The 19,113-nt window shown below is 43.7% G+C and overlaps 1 protein-coding gene and 1 long non-coding RNA gene across 3 annotated transcripts in view; one reads left to right on the top strand and one right to left on the bottom strand.

The window, feature by feature from the left end:
• LOC120369646 overlaps positions 1-991 on the bottom strand; it is a 44,535-nt gene extending 43,544 nt beyond the window's left edge. For both annotated transcript variants that reach the window (XR_005583295.1, XR_005583294.1), the window contains exon 1: positions 901-991. This is a non-coding gene — a long non-coding RNA (uncharacterized LOC120369646). The remainder of the gene's footprint in view (positions 1-900) is intronic.
• Positions 992-17,106: 16,115 nt separating this feature from the next.
• Positions 17,107-18,684, top strand: LOC120371017 (tigger transposable element-derived protein 4-like). Its single transcript, XM_039486459.1, has one exon. It carries the CDS (start codon positions 17,107-17,109, stop codon positions 18,682-18,684), a length of 1,578 nt encoding a protein of 525 aa, XP_039342393.1.
• Positions 18,685-19,113: the final 429 nt, after the last annotated feature.

Raw genomic sequence — 19,113 nt, 5'->3', positions numbered from 1 at the left:
GGAATGTATAACAAACTGGGTTGCATCCTTCACTACAGTGGTCACTACCAGGCAACTCCTCAAATAAAAGGGTCAAAGTAAACGGATTCCTTTAGGTGTGCCCCAGCCACATAACAAACAGAGCTGGATTTTCTATCTGCTTTCCACTAAGCCATACCAAAAAGAGAGCTACAAATAAACACTGAAGAATTATAAGCAAGTCATGGAAAGGGGCACCAGACAGGCTGGTGGTTTCCTAAAGCAATCTGCTGATCACTCCATGTGGATAAGTCATCCCTCATACAGAGTTATTAATTCACTGCACAGTGAACTCCTTGGTTACACTTCTTTTTAGAGGTCAATTAAACTCTTCTTCAATGTTAGTTTTCCTTGCTGGAAACCAAAGAGGAAGTGCAGATTTGGGCTAGCCCATGACAGAATACACAAGGCAGGGTCCACTGCAGGGAGGATGGAAGAACATTTATTCATTTGCACTTGCCATGCAGGGCCTGTCACAGGTGTCATCCCAGCACTCTGCTGAGCACCCCCCCACCACACATGCACACTTTGGGCACAAGCCGCCCTACAGAGGTGGAAGAGGAATGGGGAGAAAGCAGAGACATAGCACTTCCCCATCTCCTCTTTGCTATCCCAGTAGAGCTATAACAGGTTATGCAGCCTCCTCCTAAAGGATGGTACATCAAGAATGTTCCCTCATGTATTGTGGGCCTCCTGCTGGGGCAATGCAGCTCTGCATGGCTCCCAACACAGCCAGTATTTAAGTGCCATAAATGCCCTGAATATTTAGTCCAAAGCCAAACCCACAGGAACAATGAAAATAAAATCCTGTAACTTCTGCTCACAGAACGCCCATTGAAAGGGCGGGTGCAGGGCCTGAGACTCCCCAGGGTTGTCACTCACCAAGGAAAGAGATTCGTCAGGTAGTTACATTGTCTGTCTCAGCGTATTTCTCCCAAATGGGCCGAGAGTCACTACTGCAGCATCAATCGGCAAAATTGAAAGAAAGCCCATTGAGAGACTGCAGAATTTAAAGGGCAGCGGAAAACACAGTTTTTCTTTGGTTGGTCATGATGAAAATCCTTGTGTTCTCTCCCAGGAAATGAATTTCATTTCTAAATAGTCAATAGCAATAAGAATGTCTTTTTTTTGGCCAACTGAAAGCTGATGTAGCGTACCCTTCTAATGTAGTGTACATTTTGGTTATTACTGAAAGTCTCAGTACACAGGCTATCCTAATTTTCCCCCTTAAAGCAGAAGCTATTAGCTGTAGTAGACATGGTATTTGTTGAAACAGAGTACAATAGCTACTAAATAAACAAGGCTACAAAATGAATGAGTCTACGAAAACAAGTTCAAATAGTGAGTGAGATACATCATGAACTGTGATTAATGACACCATAGGAAATATAAAATAGCATGTTGCCCTGGAAATGGACTGTAAGTGCACAATGTCTGAACAATATTGTGCATCTGCAGTTCTCAGTCCCGCCACCTAATATTCAAATTGCCTGCCAGTATAAACACAGCTGCTAAATGTCTTCTAATGAATCTCCACTTTCTTCCCAGCTGTTGAAGTATATTTTTACAGTGACAAATGCTATGTGTACTCTTGTTCAGCAGAAGACACCTTGATGGCCAATGTGTGTGCCTTATTAACACATGTTCAGATTCAAATATAGATCAAAGTATGAGAATAGCTACTTTGTAGTATCCAAGGACAATTTGGGTTCATGGTTTTGGCTTGAAAGAGCTTTCTCTTGATCATGCACAGCCATTTACCTACCCCTTCAGCCTAAGGCCACCTTTTTTCAGGAATGTCTGGCCATCATTACAAACTTTGCTGGATTGAGAGAGGAGGCTATGGGACCTTCATTATGTAACCACCACTTTCACATTGTGGATTGGCCTGCAGACTCTGTTTTATACAGGGCTGCCCAGAGGATTCAGGGGGCCTGGGGTCTTTGGCGGCGGGGGGTGAAGGACCCTGCTCCAGGGGCCCCAAAAAACTTTCATGGGGGCCCCTGCAGGACCCGGGGCCTGGGCAAATTGCCCCACTTGTCCCCCCCCACACCTCTGGGCAGCCCTGGTTTTATAAGCATTGTGATCAGTTTCTGGAGAGACAGATCAGCACCTGCCTGGGGTGTGGGAGACTCCAAATGACAATTTTCATTTTATGATAATACTAGCTTGTGCTTTAAGAAGTAATTTAATATCCATTTACTTTAACAGTTATTTCAAAAAAGTTAACCAAGGATAAGCCATATAAAGTGGAAAATGATAGACAAAATTTTCAAACATTATACTCTGCTTGATTTTTGCCTAAATCAGAGAGAGCCTGAGGAGTGAAAAAATATATAATAAAAGAGACTTCATAACTTTAGCAAGAGTACCAGTCTATTTATATACTTTCTGGAATGCTCAGAACACTTAGTCTTACTGACCACAAGAAACCACTGTTGTTGCGCAAAAGGTTTCACACGTGAACTGAAACTAACACTATTTTTTTCTTTTATGTTTGTTTTTAATGACCCTGTGGGAAGGGAAAACAAATTATGGTACAAGCTTGTGAGCTTTCACATAGTCAAAAAGGAGTTTGTGCCAGCAAACCTGCTTGGTGAAACCTTAGTGAATGTGGGGTGGAAAAAACCACCTCCTCCTTCAAATCACATCCATAAAACTTCCCTTTTCTGTAAAGCAGAGAGAAAACTGGCATCTGATAATGGTGAGGTAACAGTCAAGTTACACTTACTGCTCCCGCTTGGCTAAGAATGGTTCACTCCCTATTATTTCTTTTTCATCCAGTCTCCCCCAATCTTGGTCAGCTTTTTGGTGTCTTCTATCTGTCACATCTTCTCAGTGGTAAGTGTTCTGGGGCATAGGTAAAGCTACAATTTAGTCATGGGTAGTTTTAGTACAAGTCATGGACAGGTCACGGGCAGTAAACAAAAATGCACCGGCCTGTGACTTGTCCCTGACTTGTACTATGTTGTGTATTTGGTGGTCATGGTTTTTGTTGCTATGGCAACTGAGTTAGATTATTAGGGGATAGCCCAGCCTATTTCGGCTGGTTGGGTGAGCTCTGTGTCTGTAAATAAAATGGTAGTTTTGTTAGCTGTCTGCTTTCTGGCCTCAAGTGATTTCTTCCTAAACCGGCTGCCCCCAAGGATATAACAAGTGGCGACGATGGATGGGATTCCGGTGCTGCTCCAGTAACAGAAGGAAGTAGAAGTCAAGGTAAAGAACAAACAAACAAAAAACCTGCTTGTTTGCACTGACTGTGAAAGTGAAACTAAAAATCATGGCTACTCTGACCAGGCCCCTGGAGCCTTTTGATGAGAATACAGAGCAATGGCATGTGTATACTGAGCATTTTGAGCTTTTTGTTATTGCAAATGACATTACAGAAGCGAAGAAGGTGCCAATATTCTTAAGTGTTGTAGGGGCTAAAACTTACTCCCTGCTACGCAGCTTACTACACCCTGTTAAGCCTGAGACTAAATCTTACAGTGACATTGTGGAAATCCTGGGGTGCCATTTTCCCCCAAAACCACTGGTAATTGCTGAAAGATATAGGTTCCACAAAAGAGACCAAAAGGAAGATGAAAAAGTTGTACAATTTGTAGCAATTTTAAAAAAGCTAGCAGAACACTGTGAATTTAAAGAGATGTTAAATGATGCCCTGCGTGACAGGTGTGTGGCCTCTACAGTGAAGCTATACGGAAGCGCCTACTGATAGAGGCTGAGCTTACATTACAGAAGGCTGTTGATACTGCTGTCTCCATGGAACTGGCTACAAGGGAGGCGCAATACATCAGTGCATCCCCTAGGGTGCAAAAAGTGTCACAAGAACCGACCGACAAAACTGTGCAGAGTCAAGAATGTTACCGCTGTGGTAAGCCGGGTCACCAGGCATCAGAATGCTGATGTAAAGACCTGGTGTGTCGACACTGTGGCAAAAAGGGACACATTGAGTGTGCCTGTAAACAAAAGAAAAAGAGGCCTGTGGTCTGGCCGACAAAAAGAGGAACCCTGCATACCCTAGAGCAGACCCAGGATGATCAAGGTGACACCTCATCGCAAGAGGAAGTGCCACTGCATGTTTTGTCTTTGGCAGTGGGCTCACATGAATACTGGGTAACCCCGTTGTTGGATGGCAAACCTATACGCATGGAACTGGGCACCGGTGCAGCCGTCTCGCTGGTCTCCGAGACTGTGTATAAAGAAAAGCTACAGCACTTCTGCTTAAGGCAACAAAAACTGTTCTGAAGACGTATACGGGAGAAGCTGTGCCCATATTGGGCACTATTGATGTTAAGGTGGAGCTCAATGGACAGGCTGCTAAATTGCCACTGTTTGTGGTGAGAGGTAACTACCCAGCCTTAATGGGTAGGTCTTGGCTTGGGAAGATTCAATTGAACTGGGAAGAAGTGCACCGGATGACTAAAGAAGAAACCAGTCTAACCCCTATACTAAGGGAACATGCTGCTGTTTTTGGAGATTATTTGGGAAGTATGAAGGGAATCACTATGACATTGAACATTAAACCTGACAGTCCACCAAAATATCTGAAAGCCCGAACTGTGCCATATGCCATCAGGCCAAAAGTTTAAGCAGACCTGGAGCGCCTGGTCACCAATGGAGTCCTAATACCAGTTAGCCATAGCTTATGGGCCACTCCTATCGTTCCAATAGTGAAGAAAGATGGCTCTCTCCGGATTTGCTGTGATTTTAAAGTCACTGTCAACTCAGTGTTGTGTGCAGAGCAATACCCGCTTCCCCGCATCGATGACCTCTTCGCAGGCCTGGCTGGGGGACAAAAGTTCAGTAAGATTGATCTGAGTCAAGCATATTTACAGATGCACGTCAATGAAAAGTCCCAAGAGCTGTTGACTATTGTGACTCATAAGGGACTTTATCGATACTGTCGCCTACCCTTCGGAATAATGTCTGCTCCCGCCCTGTTCCAGCAGGCTATGGACCAGATTTTGTGTGGCTTGTCAGGAGTTCAGTGCTATCTGGATGATATCCTGCTCACAGGAAGAAATGAAGAGGATCACTTAAAGAATTTAGAGGTTACCCTACAAAGACTGGAAGAGTATGGCCTACGAGTTCGCAAAGACAAGTGTGAATTCTTCAAGCCCTCTGTTGAATATTTGGGACACATCATTGATTCTGCAGGTCTTCATAAGGCCCCTGCAAAAGTTAAAGCTATTGTGGAGGCTCCCCCACCTCGAAATATAAGCCAGCTGCGCTCATTTCTAGGATTACTGAACTATTATGGAAAATTCATCTCACAGTTAGCCACACTGCTAAAACCACTTCATGAGCTCCTTGGGCAGAACAAGGCCTGGAAGTGGACTGAAGCCTGTGATGTTGCATTTAACAAAGCTAAGGAGGCATTGCTAAATTCTGAAGTTCTAACGCACTTTGATCCATCCTTACCCCTGCAATTGGCCTGCGATGCCTCCCCTTATGGAGTGGGAGCAGTCGTGTCACACATTATGCCTTCGGGAGAAGAGAGACCTATTGCTTTTGCTTCACGCACTCTAAGCAAAGCAGAAACTAACTACTCCCAAATCGAACGTGAGGCATTAGGAATTGTTTTTGGAATTCGGAAGTTTCATCAGTACCTGTTTGGGCGAAAGTTTACTCTTCTCACAGACCATCGACCTCTGACGTCAATTTTTGGACCCTACACAGGCATTCCTCCATTAGCTGCTAGTCGTATGCAACGTTGGGCATTGTTACTTTCAGCACACACATATGAAATCAAATATCGGAAATCCACTCTGCACGGCAATGCAGATGGCCTCTCAAGGTTGCCTTTGCCGGTCAAACATCAAGATAGCGCCCAAAAGGAAATCTTCTACTTTGAACAGGTAGAGAATACACCCATCACTGCTACTCGGATAAAGAAGGCAACTCGTGTTGACCCAATATTGTCCCAAGTTATGGACCTGGTGATGCATGGAAAATCTCGACAAACCTCTCCGGTCTCACCCGACCTTGTTACCTACATGTCCAGGAGGACGGAGTTATCGGTCCAATCTGGTTGTTTGTTGTGGGGGAGACGTGTCATTATTCCACCACCATTGAGATCACAGATGTTAGAACAGCTACATTCTGGTCACTGTGGAATAGTGCGCATGAAGGAAATTGCACAAAACTATTTTTGGTGGCCTGGATTGGACAGTGCTATTGAAGAGAAGGCAAAAGCTTGTATGTCATGTCAGGGTGTGAGGAATGCACCCCAGTGCACCCCTACACCCATGGGACTGGCCTGAAAACCCATGGCAACGTATTCACATTGACTTCGCTGGCCCCCTTGAAGGAAGCATTTTCTTGGTGGCAGTAGATGCCCATTCTAAATGGCCAGAAGTCTCTATAATGCAGTCCACTACTGCAGAGAGTACTATCCAAAAACTATGAGGACTCTTTAGTCGTTTTGGTCTGCCAGAACAACTTGTGAGCGACAACGGACCACAGTTCATCTCTCAGGAGTTTCAAAATTTTATGAAGGCAAACGGGATACACCACATCATGTCAGCACCATATCATACATCCACCAACAGATTAGCTGAAAAATTTGTGCAGATAATGAAACACGCTTTGAAATCAGCAAGGGGACAACACTCCATTCAAAAGTGTCTGGATACCTTCTTACTTTCCTACAGAAACACACCTCATGCTACGACCCAGGCATCCCTGGCCTTTCTAATGATGGGATGACAGCTGTGCACTTGCTTTGATCTGCTGAAACCTTCTGAACCCCGACAAATTGTGCAACATCAGCAGCAACATCAAGTCATCAGACGGGCACCCAGATCAAAAGACCGAACCTTTAGCCCGGGACAGCCAGTTTTGGCTCGGAATTATACTTCCAGAGCTAAATGGGTCCCTGCCACAATCATCACTCAAACAGGACCTGTTTCCTACACAGTCTGGACTGCAGAGAATCTTACCTGGCGGCGACATGTAGATCAGCTGTTGCCAGGTCATGCCAGTCCTCAGGACACCTCTGCAGTTGAGGGGTCTGACTTCACCTCTTCTGGTGAGACACCGAATCACGAATCACCTGTTTCTGACTGTTCTCCTCCATTACTGCCAGCGGCTGAGATACCCCTTTGCCCAGCACGAGCTATTACCACCTCCTCACCTGTTCGTGCTGTGGACCCTGAGCCCATGGTACTTTCGGGTGCCACAACACCAGAAGTTCGCCGTAATCCACCTAGAGACAGAAGGCCTCCTCATCGGCTGGATCTTTAGGTAGGGCGAACCCACGGTTATGGGGCAAAATAATCCCCAGGGTTTAGCCGGGAATGGAGGCAGTCTACCCTCCTTCTCTAGTCTAGTGTGTGTTTTATTTAGGGGATGTTCTTATTGGGGGGGGGGGAGGAATATGTTGTGTATTTGGTTGTCATGGTTTTTGTTGCTATGGCAATTGAGTTAGATTATTAGGGGATAGCCCAGCCTGTTTCGGCCGGTTGGGTGAGCTCTGTGTCTGTAAATAAAATGGTAGTTTTGTTAGCTGTCTGCTCTCTGGCCTCAAGTGATTTCTTCCTAAACCAGCTGCCCCCAAGAATATAACATACTACAAATACGCCTGACTAAATCTTAGGTACTCCAGGGTACTGCAGGTACTCTGGAGGAGGAGGTTGGGAGGGAGTGCTCCAGTGGACCCTGCTGCTACTCTTGCAGTGTGTGTGTGCATGTGAGAGTTTCTTGCATGTCACTGCTGCTGCTGCGGGGCTGGCCTTGGGTGCCACTGATGCTGCTGGTGGGTGGGGGTGGCCTGGGGCACTGCCGCTGCTGCTCTAGGTGTGTGTTGGGGTTGGCCCGGGGTGTTGCTGCTGTTCCCAGACCGCTGCTCTGGGACAGCACCTGGGGCCACTCGAGCAGCAGCCGGTGAAGTTGGCCCTGGTGCCACCTGATCACTGCCTGGTGAGGCTGGCCCAGGGCTGGCCCAGCTAGTCAGGCGGTCTTGGGGTCAGCTGCATCGGCTGCTGGAGAAGTCATGGAGGTCCCGGAAAGTCATGGAATCCGTGAAAGACTCACAGCTTTAGGCATAGGCAGTCATTTTCTATATGTTTGTACAGCCCCTAGAACAATGGGATCCTGGCCTGGTCTGCCTCTGCATGCTAATATACATTTAAAAGTAATTATAATAAATGTGAGTGCTTTTCATAATGTAAGAAATCTAGTGCATTTCAATGAAATTACACAAAAAAATAACACCTAACTTTTCAATGGTATACATTGTATATATGTGTTGTAGGTAGATTTGATGGATGTAATAACATGACTCATGATGATGAGCAAGGTGTAATTGCCTTGATATAAACCTCTGATTTTCTTCCTAGTTTCTTTAATAATTTCAAAGGCTGTTTAATTTTAGGGTTATTAATCTGAGGCATTTTTAGGCAGCATATGTCCAGGACATGCCATTTCACCAATAATCATTAAAATCTGTGACCCAAATTCATACCTGGTCTCACTCCATGATATATAATCATTGGACTTACACCTGGAGCAAATTTGGAGTGGTTAGAACATATCCATCTACTTTTATTAACATTACAGCATGTGAATATCTTACAAGAGAGGTGGGCCTAAAACCAAATCCCTGAACTTTGAGGAATTAGCTCTGAAGATCTCTGCATGGCTCTATCTTTATGAGGATCTGAACTGAAGTCTAGATCCAAGCGTTCTCTTGCTACCAAACTTTAAAGAAATTCAGATCTGGATCTGGGCTTTGCAGCTCCAGCCCATCTCTATATCAAATCAGTTAGTGGTCCATTAGGTAAGAACTTAGAGTTCAGATCTCTGTTTTTGTTAAATAGCCTCACATTTTTAAATACATTTCAGAGTTGAAATGAACTGTTGTGCCTGCTGGGAAGTTCAGATTGATTAGGCCCCTCAATGGTTGTAAGATGCTGTCATCCATTGGGCTGTCCCTGAAGAGTATGCCTGACCAGAACAGTCAGTAGGAAATGCATAGTTTTTTAAGAATAAGATCTAATTAACGTAGAATAAAGTCCTGGGGCCAGATCCTGCTGCCAGTTAGTTAATATAACTGGCAGCAGGATCTGGCCCCAGAACTGCATTGAGCATTTAAATCCTGAAACACATCCTCCTTTTTAAGTCTCCATTCCCCAAAAGCATTAGAGCAAGGAATGGAGAATAAATAACTGCCCAAGTCAAAATACTGCATATTGAGCACTCATGAAAAAAGAATACTTGAGACCATTCAAGCATAGTCAGGAGAGCAGAATTCATGTCTTTCCCTTTTTTCCTTCAAGGCATCATATGTGAAAAAATAAAAAAGGAAGGGTCATCAAAATTTAGTGCTATCCACCTCCCTCACCTACTTATCACCCAATCTACTTAAACGAACTCTGGTAGATCCACAATCCTCAGAAACACGTAGAACTGTGATGCAAAAAATCAAGTATGACCACAAGCAGTCAAGGTAACAAATAAGACTCAGAACAGGACTTGCGTCATTGACAAGGCAGATGACATACAGCATCCTCCTGTATAGATGGCAGTCCTTTCCTATGAAAAGTCCTTTGAGTGTGCTGAGGCTTGCCAAAAGATTAGAAACTCGAGGGCACTGACCATCCCAGAAGTTTTGCATATGCAATTCCCATTGAAGTCAAGAGGAACTGCTCATATGCCTCTCCTGCAATAGTAGGGACCAGGGGATTTTAAATAACCAAATACAAAGGGGCAAATTCTACAGTAAGCCTGCTCACACTACTGGTTTAATAAATTTGTAGGTCTGTAGATGCTGTTGTGTGGATCTCTCTGAAAACACAATAAAAGAATTACAATGAGATGGAACCAGGCCTGTGTTAAGGGTGAACATAGACAATGCTTTCTGAAAGGTGCAGTATACTCCCCACTGCACAGCAGCTTGCTGGGGAGGGGTGGAAGGGATTGGAGATATGATTCTGCCTACAATCTGTCCCCACCCCCTTTCCAGAAGGTTGCTCTCCAGATGAGGAGCAATATGGCATCATCCCTGTCCTCCTCCAGACACAAGGGCAGGATACTAGGCAGTCCTTATGCAGACCATGCAAAGACTGGGAGGCTCCTTCCTTCCTCCCCCATTAGTCCCAATCTAACCCATCATCCTTTTAATAAAGCCATTTACAAGTGCAGAATTGTGGCAAGGACACCTTTCATAATAGTAAATATAAGTAGCAGTGCTTTTGTGAATTTAGGTCAATGCATCGCTTTTAGAGCATATTATAAATTCATCACAATCACAGCCTGAAGAAAATTTTATTCTCTGGCATCAGCTGCTCTTAGCCATGCTGCAGCTATCTAGCAGAATTTAAATTCCAGATTAAGTATTGATTGAGTTTAAATAAATTATAATATGTTACAGCTGTGTAAGTGCGCTCAGACTGCTTTGGATGATTTCCCTTTTTAACCTTTTTTCCTACGTCAAATATTAGCGGATGGATTCATTTTGTTGTAAGTGGAATGAACAACCAATTCCGAAAAGCACAACATTGAAGAAAACAGTAAATGGCACCCTTCATCTCCTCTATAAAAGCAGAGAAAAATGTTGTGAAATGGTCACAGAACAAACATATCTACTTCAAGGGATTAAATGAAAAAGATGGATTCTTAAAGAATTAGTTACAGTGGAAAAAATGGCAAAACTGGAGATATTAGTATCTGATTATATATGAAATGCTTTATTCCTGTTTGTGCGGTTTTTAAAGTTCAAAATATCCCAGTAATAAGGGTTATTGAAATAAGGTGTAACATAGCCTTGCATTTTTTTATGTCATGTTTAGTAGCATCAGCTGTTCATGTATCCAGCACATTATTTTTGGATCACTGACAAATGAACACATCATTCTGAACTATATTTAATAGGAAATGAAAACTTGCACATGAGCAGGTATTCAGAATATAAACAAGATATAGTCAGCAAAGGCAATTAGGAAACAGTACAAGATTAAACTTTCTGGGGAAAAAAACCAACTATGTTTTGTATTGCTAAAAGAGGACAAAAGGACACTTAAGGACATATAGTTTTGTGTTTGACCTATTTTGGTTGATTTCATTTTCAGATTTTGTAAGCCAAGCTCCAGTGAGTTCCTGAGGAAAAAAATTCTAACTGGCATTTTACTGCGAGTCAAACCTCACACAAAAAGTGCTTTGTACATCAAGATAACATTAGTAGCTGTCTAGCTGCACGTACCAAGGGGCCGATTTGAACAAAGCTAAATAAAACGGTAATGGACTTTGTAATACTTTACACTTTTACTGTACCTTCAATTTGGGTATCTCTAAGTGGTTTTCCAGTTTATGAATTAAGCCTACCAGCTGCCTGGTTAGATACGAAAATATTATCCCAATTTTACAGATGAAGAAACTGAGGCTCACAGACGTTAAGTGACTTGTACAAGGTCACACAGCAAAAAAGTAGCAAAGCTAAAAGCAAAACTTTCAAGTCATGACTTTCAGTCTTCTAATTTAACAAGAGGACCAGCTTGTGTATCAGTCAGTTATATGTATGGTTAACTTATATTTTATAATCAATAAAATAGAGAATCTCACCTAAAAATTAACCATTTCTCATCGCAGTCTTTCCAAAACTGAAGACAGGAACTTGTTCCCTTTTCATGTAAGACAGGCAGTTTAAAAGTACCATGCACATTTGGATCAGACCCAATGCACCTTGAGCGTGTGACTAAAATTACACATACACATGCATGATAATAGCCCTTATTCCAGCTGACATGGTGAACAATTACCCATTGTAAGGGGCATTCTTCGGATTTTAGCACACATATTCTCCCTTCAGGAAGGGCTGTACCATGGGGGAGTCTCCTGACATTGTTTCCCAGTTAAGTGGCTCATTGTGAATGCAAATGCCATGCTTTGAGTTTGACTGGCCTTTCTCACTGCCAATGGACAGCTGGCATGTTTATAACTCCCTTTCCTCTATTCCATAACATGAAGAGGAAGGATTTGATTTTTTTTATTCTGAAAAGTACAAGCCAAAGCAGGTAACTCTTTTGTTTCCCCTCTGTCTTTTGGTCAACTCTGACCCTCCAAGTTGAATAACCCAGCTTCTCTTTAAGGCACAAACAGAAACAAGTATCAGCTGCACCTAATTAGCTGACAGTTTGGAGTGCCCCCCTCCCCCAAGCTGACACTGAAGTCCTGTGCGTATTAACCCAACAGAACCCTGTCTGGGAGTATCTAGCAGTAGAGGGTGCACAAGACCGTGGAGTCTCTTCTAGGGGGCACCAAAAGGGCTGTGCAGCCCAACACAAAGATACCATGAGGGGCATTGCTGCACCTCACTCCCTCCTATTCTCTGCCTGTGGCACATAATATCTAGTGTGCTGGGGGTTGTAATACTTTGGTCTCATTTGGGTTGCTGGGTGGTGTTGGTGTCCTGTGATATACAGGTCAGACTAGATGATCTGGCCTTAAACTGTAAGACTAATTCCAACTCAAAAGCAACATTTACCTTTAAATCTGCAAGTTTTTCTGCAAAGTTTAATGGTAAACAATAGCACAAAATATGGCACAGTAATAATTATGGCTACAATACAATAATAAATGACGGGATCTCTCGATTCATAGAATTATGGAGATGTAGGGCTGGGTGGGGAAGAATTGGTAGAGGCAGCTCTGGCATCAATCCAGGACAATTGCTTATCATTTTTCTTTAGGACAAGGGGCTATTAAGGATATTGGATGCAACCACTGAATTTTCCACAGGTGAAATGGAATCAAACTCAGGCAGCTACCTAAGAAACTAGGCTCAGATTGTTAAAGTATTTATGCATTGCTGTGCTTAGTGTTACAACTCCTATCTGATTTAGGAGCCTAAAGTTCATTTTCAAAAGGGATTTAGCTACTTAGTCTAAATCCCAGCTCTTAAATAAATGAATACCTTTTGAAAATGATATGTTGCCTTCTAAATTGGGTAGGCATTGCAAGGCTGACTTCAGCAATGCCTAAATACCTTTAAAAATCTGGGCCCTCATTTCTAAATTATGCTACCCCTGTGCTGGCAAACTAACAGGGTAATAGAGCACAGAGAGCCATAACATACCTGCAGGCAGTTGAGAATGCAGGGGAAGATGTAGGCAATGGTGCTGGTATATTTTTTATATTAAAATACTCTCTAGGAGCCCTTTTCATAAGCCCCCATCAGAATTAATATATTTTCAGAAATGAAAACATTTAACATTGGTTTTTGAGTTGAAATGCTGATGCAGCCGTTAGTTCAGTGTTTTCTTTTCTTCGGGATCTTAAATATCACATCAATATAGTGTCATTGATCGGTTCAACAGAATAGATCTGCAGCAGATCTGAGGGGGTAAGGGCGAAAGCAATGGCTTCCTCTTGTCCAGGCTATCATGGCAGAGGGGCTGCTGGCCAAACTTCTTGCTTCCCAGTCTGTTCCCCCACTGCCAAGAGGCTTTATGCCTTTGAAAATACCCGTGGAGCACTGTACCCTCTTCCTTTCCCTAGAATGGCTTAAGCCTGGTCTACACTAGGCGTTTAAATCGGTTTTAGGAGCGTAAAACCGATTTAACGCCAAAACCGTCCACACTAGGAGGCACCTTATATCGATTTTAATGGCTCTTTAAACCGGTTTCTGTACTCCTCCCTAACGAGAGGAGTAACGCTAGTATCGGTATTAACATATCGGATTAGGGTTAGTGTGGACGCTGATCGACGGTATTGACCTCCGGGAGCTATCCCACAGTGCACCAGTGACCGCTCTGGACCGCAATCTGAACTCGGATGCAGTGGTCAGGTAAACAGGAAAAGCCCCGCGAACTTTTGAATATTTCCTGTTTGCCCAGCGTGGAGCTCCGATCAGCACGGGTGGCGATGCAGTCCAAAATCAAAATAAAAAAAGAGCTCCCGCATGGACCATGCGGATGTGATCGCTGTAAGGGCAGGCAAATCCGTTCTATCAGCGCTCCGTTACAGAAGATGAAATTCAGAATCCTTTTTTAAAAATCTCCAGACAGACGCCATAGCAGGGACTCAGCGCACTGCAGCGTGACAAGCGTAACGGAAAGCCAAAGAATCAAATGGATGCTCATGGACTGGAGGACTGAAGGTATCCCACAGTTCCTGCAGCCTCCGAAAAGTATTTGAATTCTTGGCTGAGCTCCAAATGCTTCTAGGGTCAAACACAGTGTCCGCGGGTCAGGGCATAGCTTGGCAATCTACTCACCCACCCCCCACCCACCCCCAGAAGCGAAAGGTAAAACAATCCTCTGACTCTTTTACATGTCACCCTATCTTTACTGAATGCTGCAGATAGACGCGATAGTGCAGCACTCAACACCAACATCCTTGCTCCCCCCCCCCCACCATGGGCGGCTGATGGTACAAAAAGATGGAAATCCATCCTCATCATCAGCCACAGCTGATGGTACAAAAGGACTGGTAACCGTCCTCGTCATCAGCCTATTGGCCCTAATTTTTTCTGGTGGATGGATGGTGCAATATGGCTGGTAACCATCCTCATCATAGCAACAGGGGGCTGAGCTCCATCAGCCCCCACCCTTCATGTGTAAAGAAAAGATTCAGTTGCCCCTGGACTAGCAGTGGGATGCTGGGCTTCTCTCCTACACACTGCTTAATGTCCTGTCTGGACTATCATAGCAGCTGGAGGCTGCCTTCCACTCATTTCTCACTAACAAGTCAGTGTGTCTTATTCCTGCATTCTTTATTAATTCATCACAGAAGTGGGGGGACAATGCTACGGTAGCCAAGAAAGGCTGGGGGAAGAACGGAATCAACAGGTGGGGTTATTAGAGGAGCACCCCCTGTGAATAGCATACAGATCATAATTTCTGCAGGCTCTGACACAGAGCAGCTGTGCTCTCTGGTTCTATGATACGGTGGTTCTCTAGTACACTTGCCTATATTAGGCAGCACTGATTCTATTTTTAGATACCAAAAAGGAGGGATTGACTCAGGGAGTCATTCCCAATTTTTGCTTTTGCACCCCTGGCTGATCGGCCAGGGGCACTAGCAGCAAATGGTACAAAAGGACTGGTAGCCATGATCATCCTCAGTTCCAATTTATGAAAGGGTTTGGATGGTGCAATATGGCTAGTAACCATCTCTGCTGTCATGCAAAAGCAAAAGCATGCTTCTGTGTAGCGCTGCTGAATCGCCTCTGTGAGCGGCATCTAGTACACATACGGTGAGAGTCACAAACGGCAAAACAAGCTCCATGATTGCCATGCTATGGCATCTGCCAGGGCAATCCAGGGGAAAAAGGCATGAAATGCTTGTCTGCCGTTGCTTTCCCAGACGAAGGAGTGACTGACAACATTTACCCAGAACCACCCGCGACAATGATTTTTGCCCCATCAGGCACTGGGATCTCAACCCGGAAGTTCCAAGGGGCGGGGGAGGCTGCGGGAACTATGGGATAGCTAGGGAATAGCTACCCACAGTGCAACGCTCCAGAAATCGACGCTAGCCACGGACCATGGACGCACACCACCGATTTAATGTGCTTAGTATGGCCGCGCTCCACCCGATTTTATAAATTCTGTTTTACAAAACCGGTTTATGCAAATTCGGAATAATCCCGTAGTGTAGACGTACCCTTAGATAACTGGTTTCTATGGCTTTTAACAGAAAGTAAATACATATGGTATTCTATGGATATAGTCCATGCAGTTCTTAAAAATAATGAGAAAATTAAATGAAATGTTCCAATGCCAATCCGCATATGTCGTCTACTAGTAGGGACACAGACAACAAATGTGAAAGATTGGGACGAGGGTGGTGGGTAATAGGAGCCTATATAAGAAAAAGACTCTAAAATTGAGACTGTCCCTATATAATTGGGACATCTGGTCACCCTATCTATTGGGTAGTTTTATGTGTGCATCCTTTTATCTGTGTTTTATCTAAATAATAAGTTAGATTTTAGATTAATAAAAATAATATTGAGACAATGCAGAGAGACTTCTGTAATGTTGTTAGCTAGTTTGAAATGAAAATTGTCTAGGCTGGGAAGCTGGAGAGGAACTGAGATAAGGCAACCTGACAGAAATCCCCTGCAGTACTTAAGAGAAAGAAAACAATCCAAACCTTGAAATAAGGTCAATGCACTAAAAGGCCTCTGGAAGAATTTTTTTTATAACTAAATTTCCAAGGGAATTTCTCAGTGCAGTAAGTATAACAGCCACATCTTTAAATAAATGTAGTTATGAGCATGTAAGCATTTCCATTATACATTGAGGATGAATCACATCAGTCAATGGAAGATGGCATGCAGTTTGCATTTACTGTAGTACTGGGCCACTGCAGAAGGAAAATATTTGTCTCTGGGCCTCTGGTGATCTGAGCCTTGACAAGTCAAGGTGCTTATGCAATGCTTATTGTTAAACCTGTGAGTAGACCCATCTACTTCATGTCCAGGACTGGCAGGTAGTTAGAAGGGGCCTATTCAGCGGAAGCCAATGGGGCTTCATGTCAGAGTCCACCCAAGTAGAGCTCATGGGAAGAAAGGGGCCTTGGTTACCATTCTCTTGCATTCTGTTACAATTTCAAATAATCAGAGATTGGATGTACAGTTGAACCCATTTATCTCGACCTCGGTTAACTTGCCAATCGTATTAAGTCGACGTTTTAGAAGTGGAACCGCCAAATTCTCTCTTTGTCTTAGCATTTTCTCATCAGTTATGTCGATTCTTTTATGTCGCCGAACCCTAATATCTCGAGCACAAAAGAGGGCCAAATTTGCCACTTAACGTCGGTTATCTCGATCCCCGTGACCAATCGCCGGCTTTTGAAAATGTTAGTTATCGATGCCACTTCACCATCTCATTACCATATTTTCGCATATATAAGACGCGTCTTATACAAAGTTTTACGTACCCCTCACCCAGGGTGCGTCTTATATATTAGTATATACATAAAAATGATCGTACTTGGTTCACTGCGCATGTGCTGAGTTCACGTAGCACGTGATCACGGTCCGTATGGTTGTTCACTCCCATGCCAGTTCACTCACTCTTGTTGATCTTGTCTGAAGGATAACATGCTGTAGCTATTCTGTTTATTTTTTCCCTTCTAAAAATGTCTGGAGGTGTTAAGAGAAAACTGGACAATCAGTCAATAGAGAAAAAGTATGAAATCATACTGCAGCTAGAAAAAGGAACAAAACCGGCAGACCTTAGTCGTCAGCATGGCATTCCAGCAAACACCATTTCAGGGTGGAAAAAGAAGGCCGACGTGATAAAGCAAATGTACGAGAAGTCTGTCTTTGATCCAGCAAGAAAAAAACTTAGAGTGGCTGAGCACAAAGATGTCGACGATGCACTGTTTCAATGGTTCACAAATACGCGAGCAACAAACCTTCCCGTCAATGGTCCCTTGCTGATGGAGAAGGCGGACATCCTTGCTGCAAAGCTAGGACACCCTGACTTTAAAGCAAGTCAGGGGTGGCTGGATCGTTTCAAAAAGAGGCACAACATTGTCTTCAAAGCAATTTGTGGAGAGAGCGCTGCGGTTCAACAGGAACAAGTGGATTCATGGCTGAAGACTCAAATGTGCACAATTTTGGATACCTATGAGACTCGGAACATTTTTAATGCTGATGAAACTGGGGTGTTTTGGAAATGCCTTCCAGACAAGACTATGGCGTTTCGTGGGGAGGCTTGTCACGGTGGAAAAAAGTCGAAGGACCGACTTACAGTGCTAGTTGCTGCTAACATGGATGGAAGCCAAAAACTGCCGCTCTACATTATAGGAAAGTCCAAGAATCCCAGATGCTTTAAGCAGACCAAAGTTCTCCAATGTGATTACGATGGCCAGCCAAGCGCCTGGATCACAGGAGATCTATTCAGTGCATGGGTGAAAAAGTGGGACAGGAAGTTCCAAGCAGAGAAAAAGAAGGTGGCACTGATCGTGGACAACTGTAGAGCTCATCCGGATGTTCCTGGTCTCAAGGCCATTAAGATCTTTTACCTCCCACCTAACACAACGAATAAGCTCCAACCAATGGACCAGGGGATAATCCAAGTGCTTAAGGTGTACTACAGGAAAATGTTGATGCGCCAATACCTGCTCCATGATGAAAAGAAGGCACAGTACACCCCTTCCCTTCTAGATGCAATGAACTTCCTGAGATCAGCCTGGAATGACGTGAAGAAGGAAACAATCTCAAACTGCTGGATGCACTGCGTCATTCAGGATATTTCCGATGATGAGTTTCAGGCACAGTGCCGTGCAGTCGCAGAAGAACTCGCGGAAGTGGCGGGAAAATCAAGCCTTACAGATGCTATCTTGGAAGAGGAGGCACAGGAGTTAGCCATCACTGTCCAGGAATTCCGAGATTACATAGAAATCGACAAAGACGTCGTTACTGATGGCGTGATCACCGATGAAGACATTGTATCAAGTGTGCAGTCTGCACAGGCAAGCACATCTGCATGCGGCAATGACAAAGAAGATGAAGAAGATGCGGACGAAGATTTGGAACCAATTCCCTCAGCTGGTGTTGTAGAAATGCTACAGAAAATTCGACGGTATGGTTCTTTTGTAGGAGATTACACTGTTTTAGACAGCATAAATAATATTGAAGCATTTGTTTTCAAGCAGACTGTTAAAGGCAAAAAGCAACAAAGCATTTTAGACTTTGTAAAGAAACCATAGTAACCGCGTGTACGATACTTTTCAGAGCTGTGTCAGAGTGAAATGACTCGCGAATTTAATTTTGACACTGGTTAGCTTTTTGTAAAAACGAACTACACCCCGCACGTTTTTTGTGATTTTGTGATTTTGTGAGCGCTCTTTGTGTTTGCAATGTTGGAGAATATAATAAAGGTTTGTATCGAGAATCGACGGTGGTTTGTATTGTATACTGGTAAATCTCTGCTGTTAGTTGGTGCACATATGCCTTTTGTTGTTAGCAAACATGTATGTACATTTTTATAGCATGCCGATCGCTTCTTCAAACAAATCGCGGCAACGCTGTTGTGTAAAAAAACCTCCAAAAACACGTGCATGTACATTCTCATTTATTAACGCACATCATGTACATAAAGAAATTTCAAGCACATGTTAATATATTGCCGCCATATT

Source organism: Mauremys reevesii, linkage group 8, assembly GCF_016161935.1.
Source record: "Mauremys reevesii isolate NIE-2019 linkage group 8, ASM1616193v1, whole genome shotgun sequence".
NCBI lineage: Eukaryota > Metazoa > Chordata > Testudines > Geoemydidae > Mauremys > Mauremys reevesii.
This window is presented reverse-complemented; position numbering and strand designations above follow the sequence as displayed.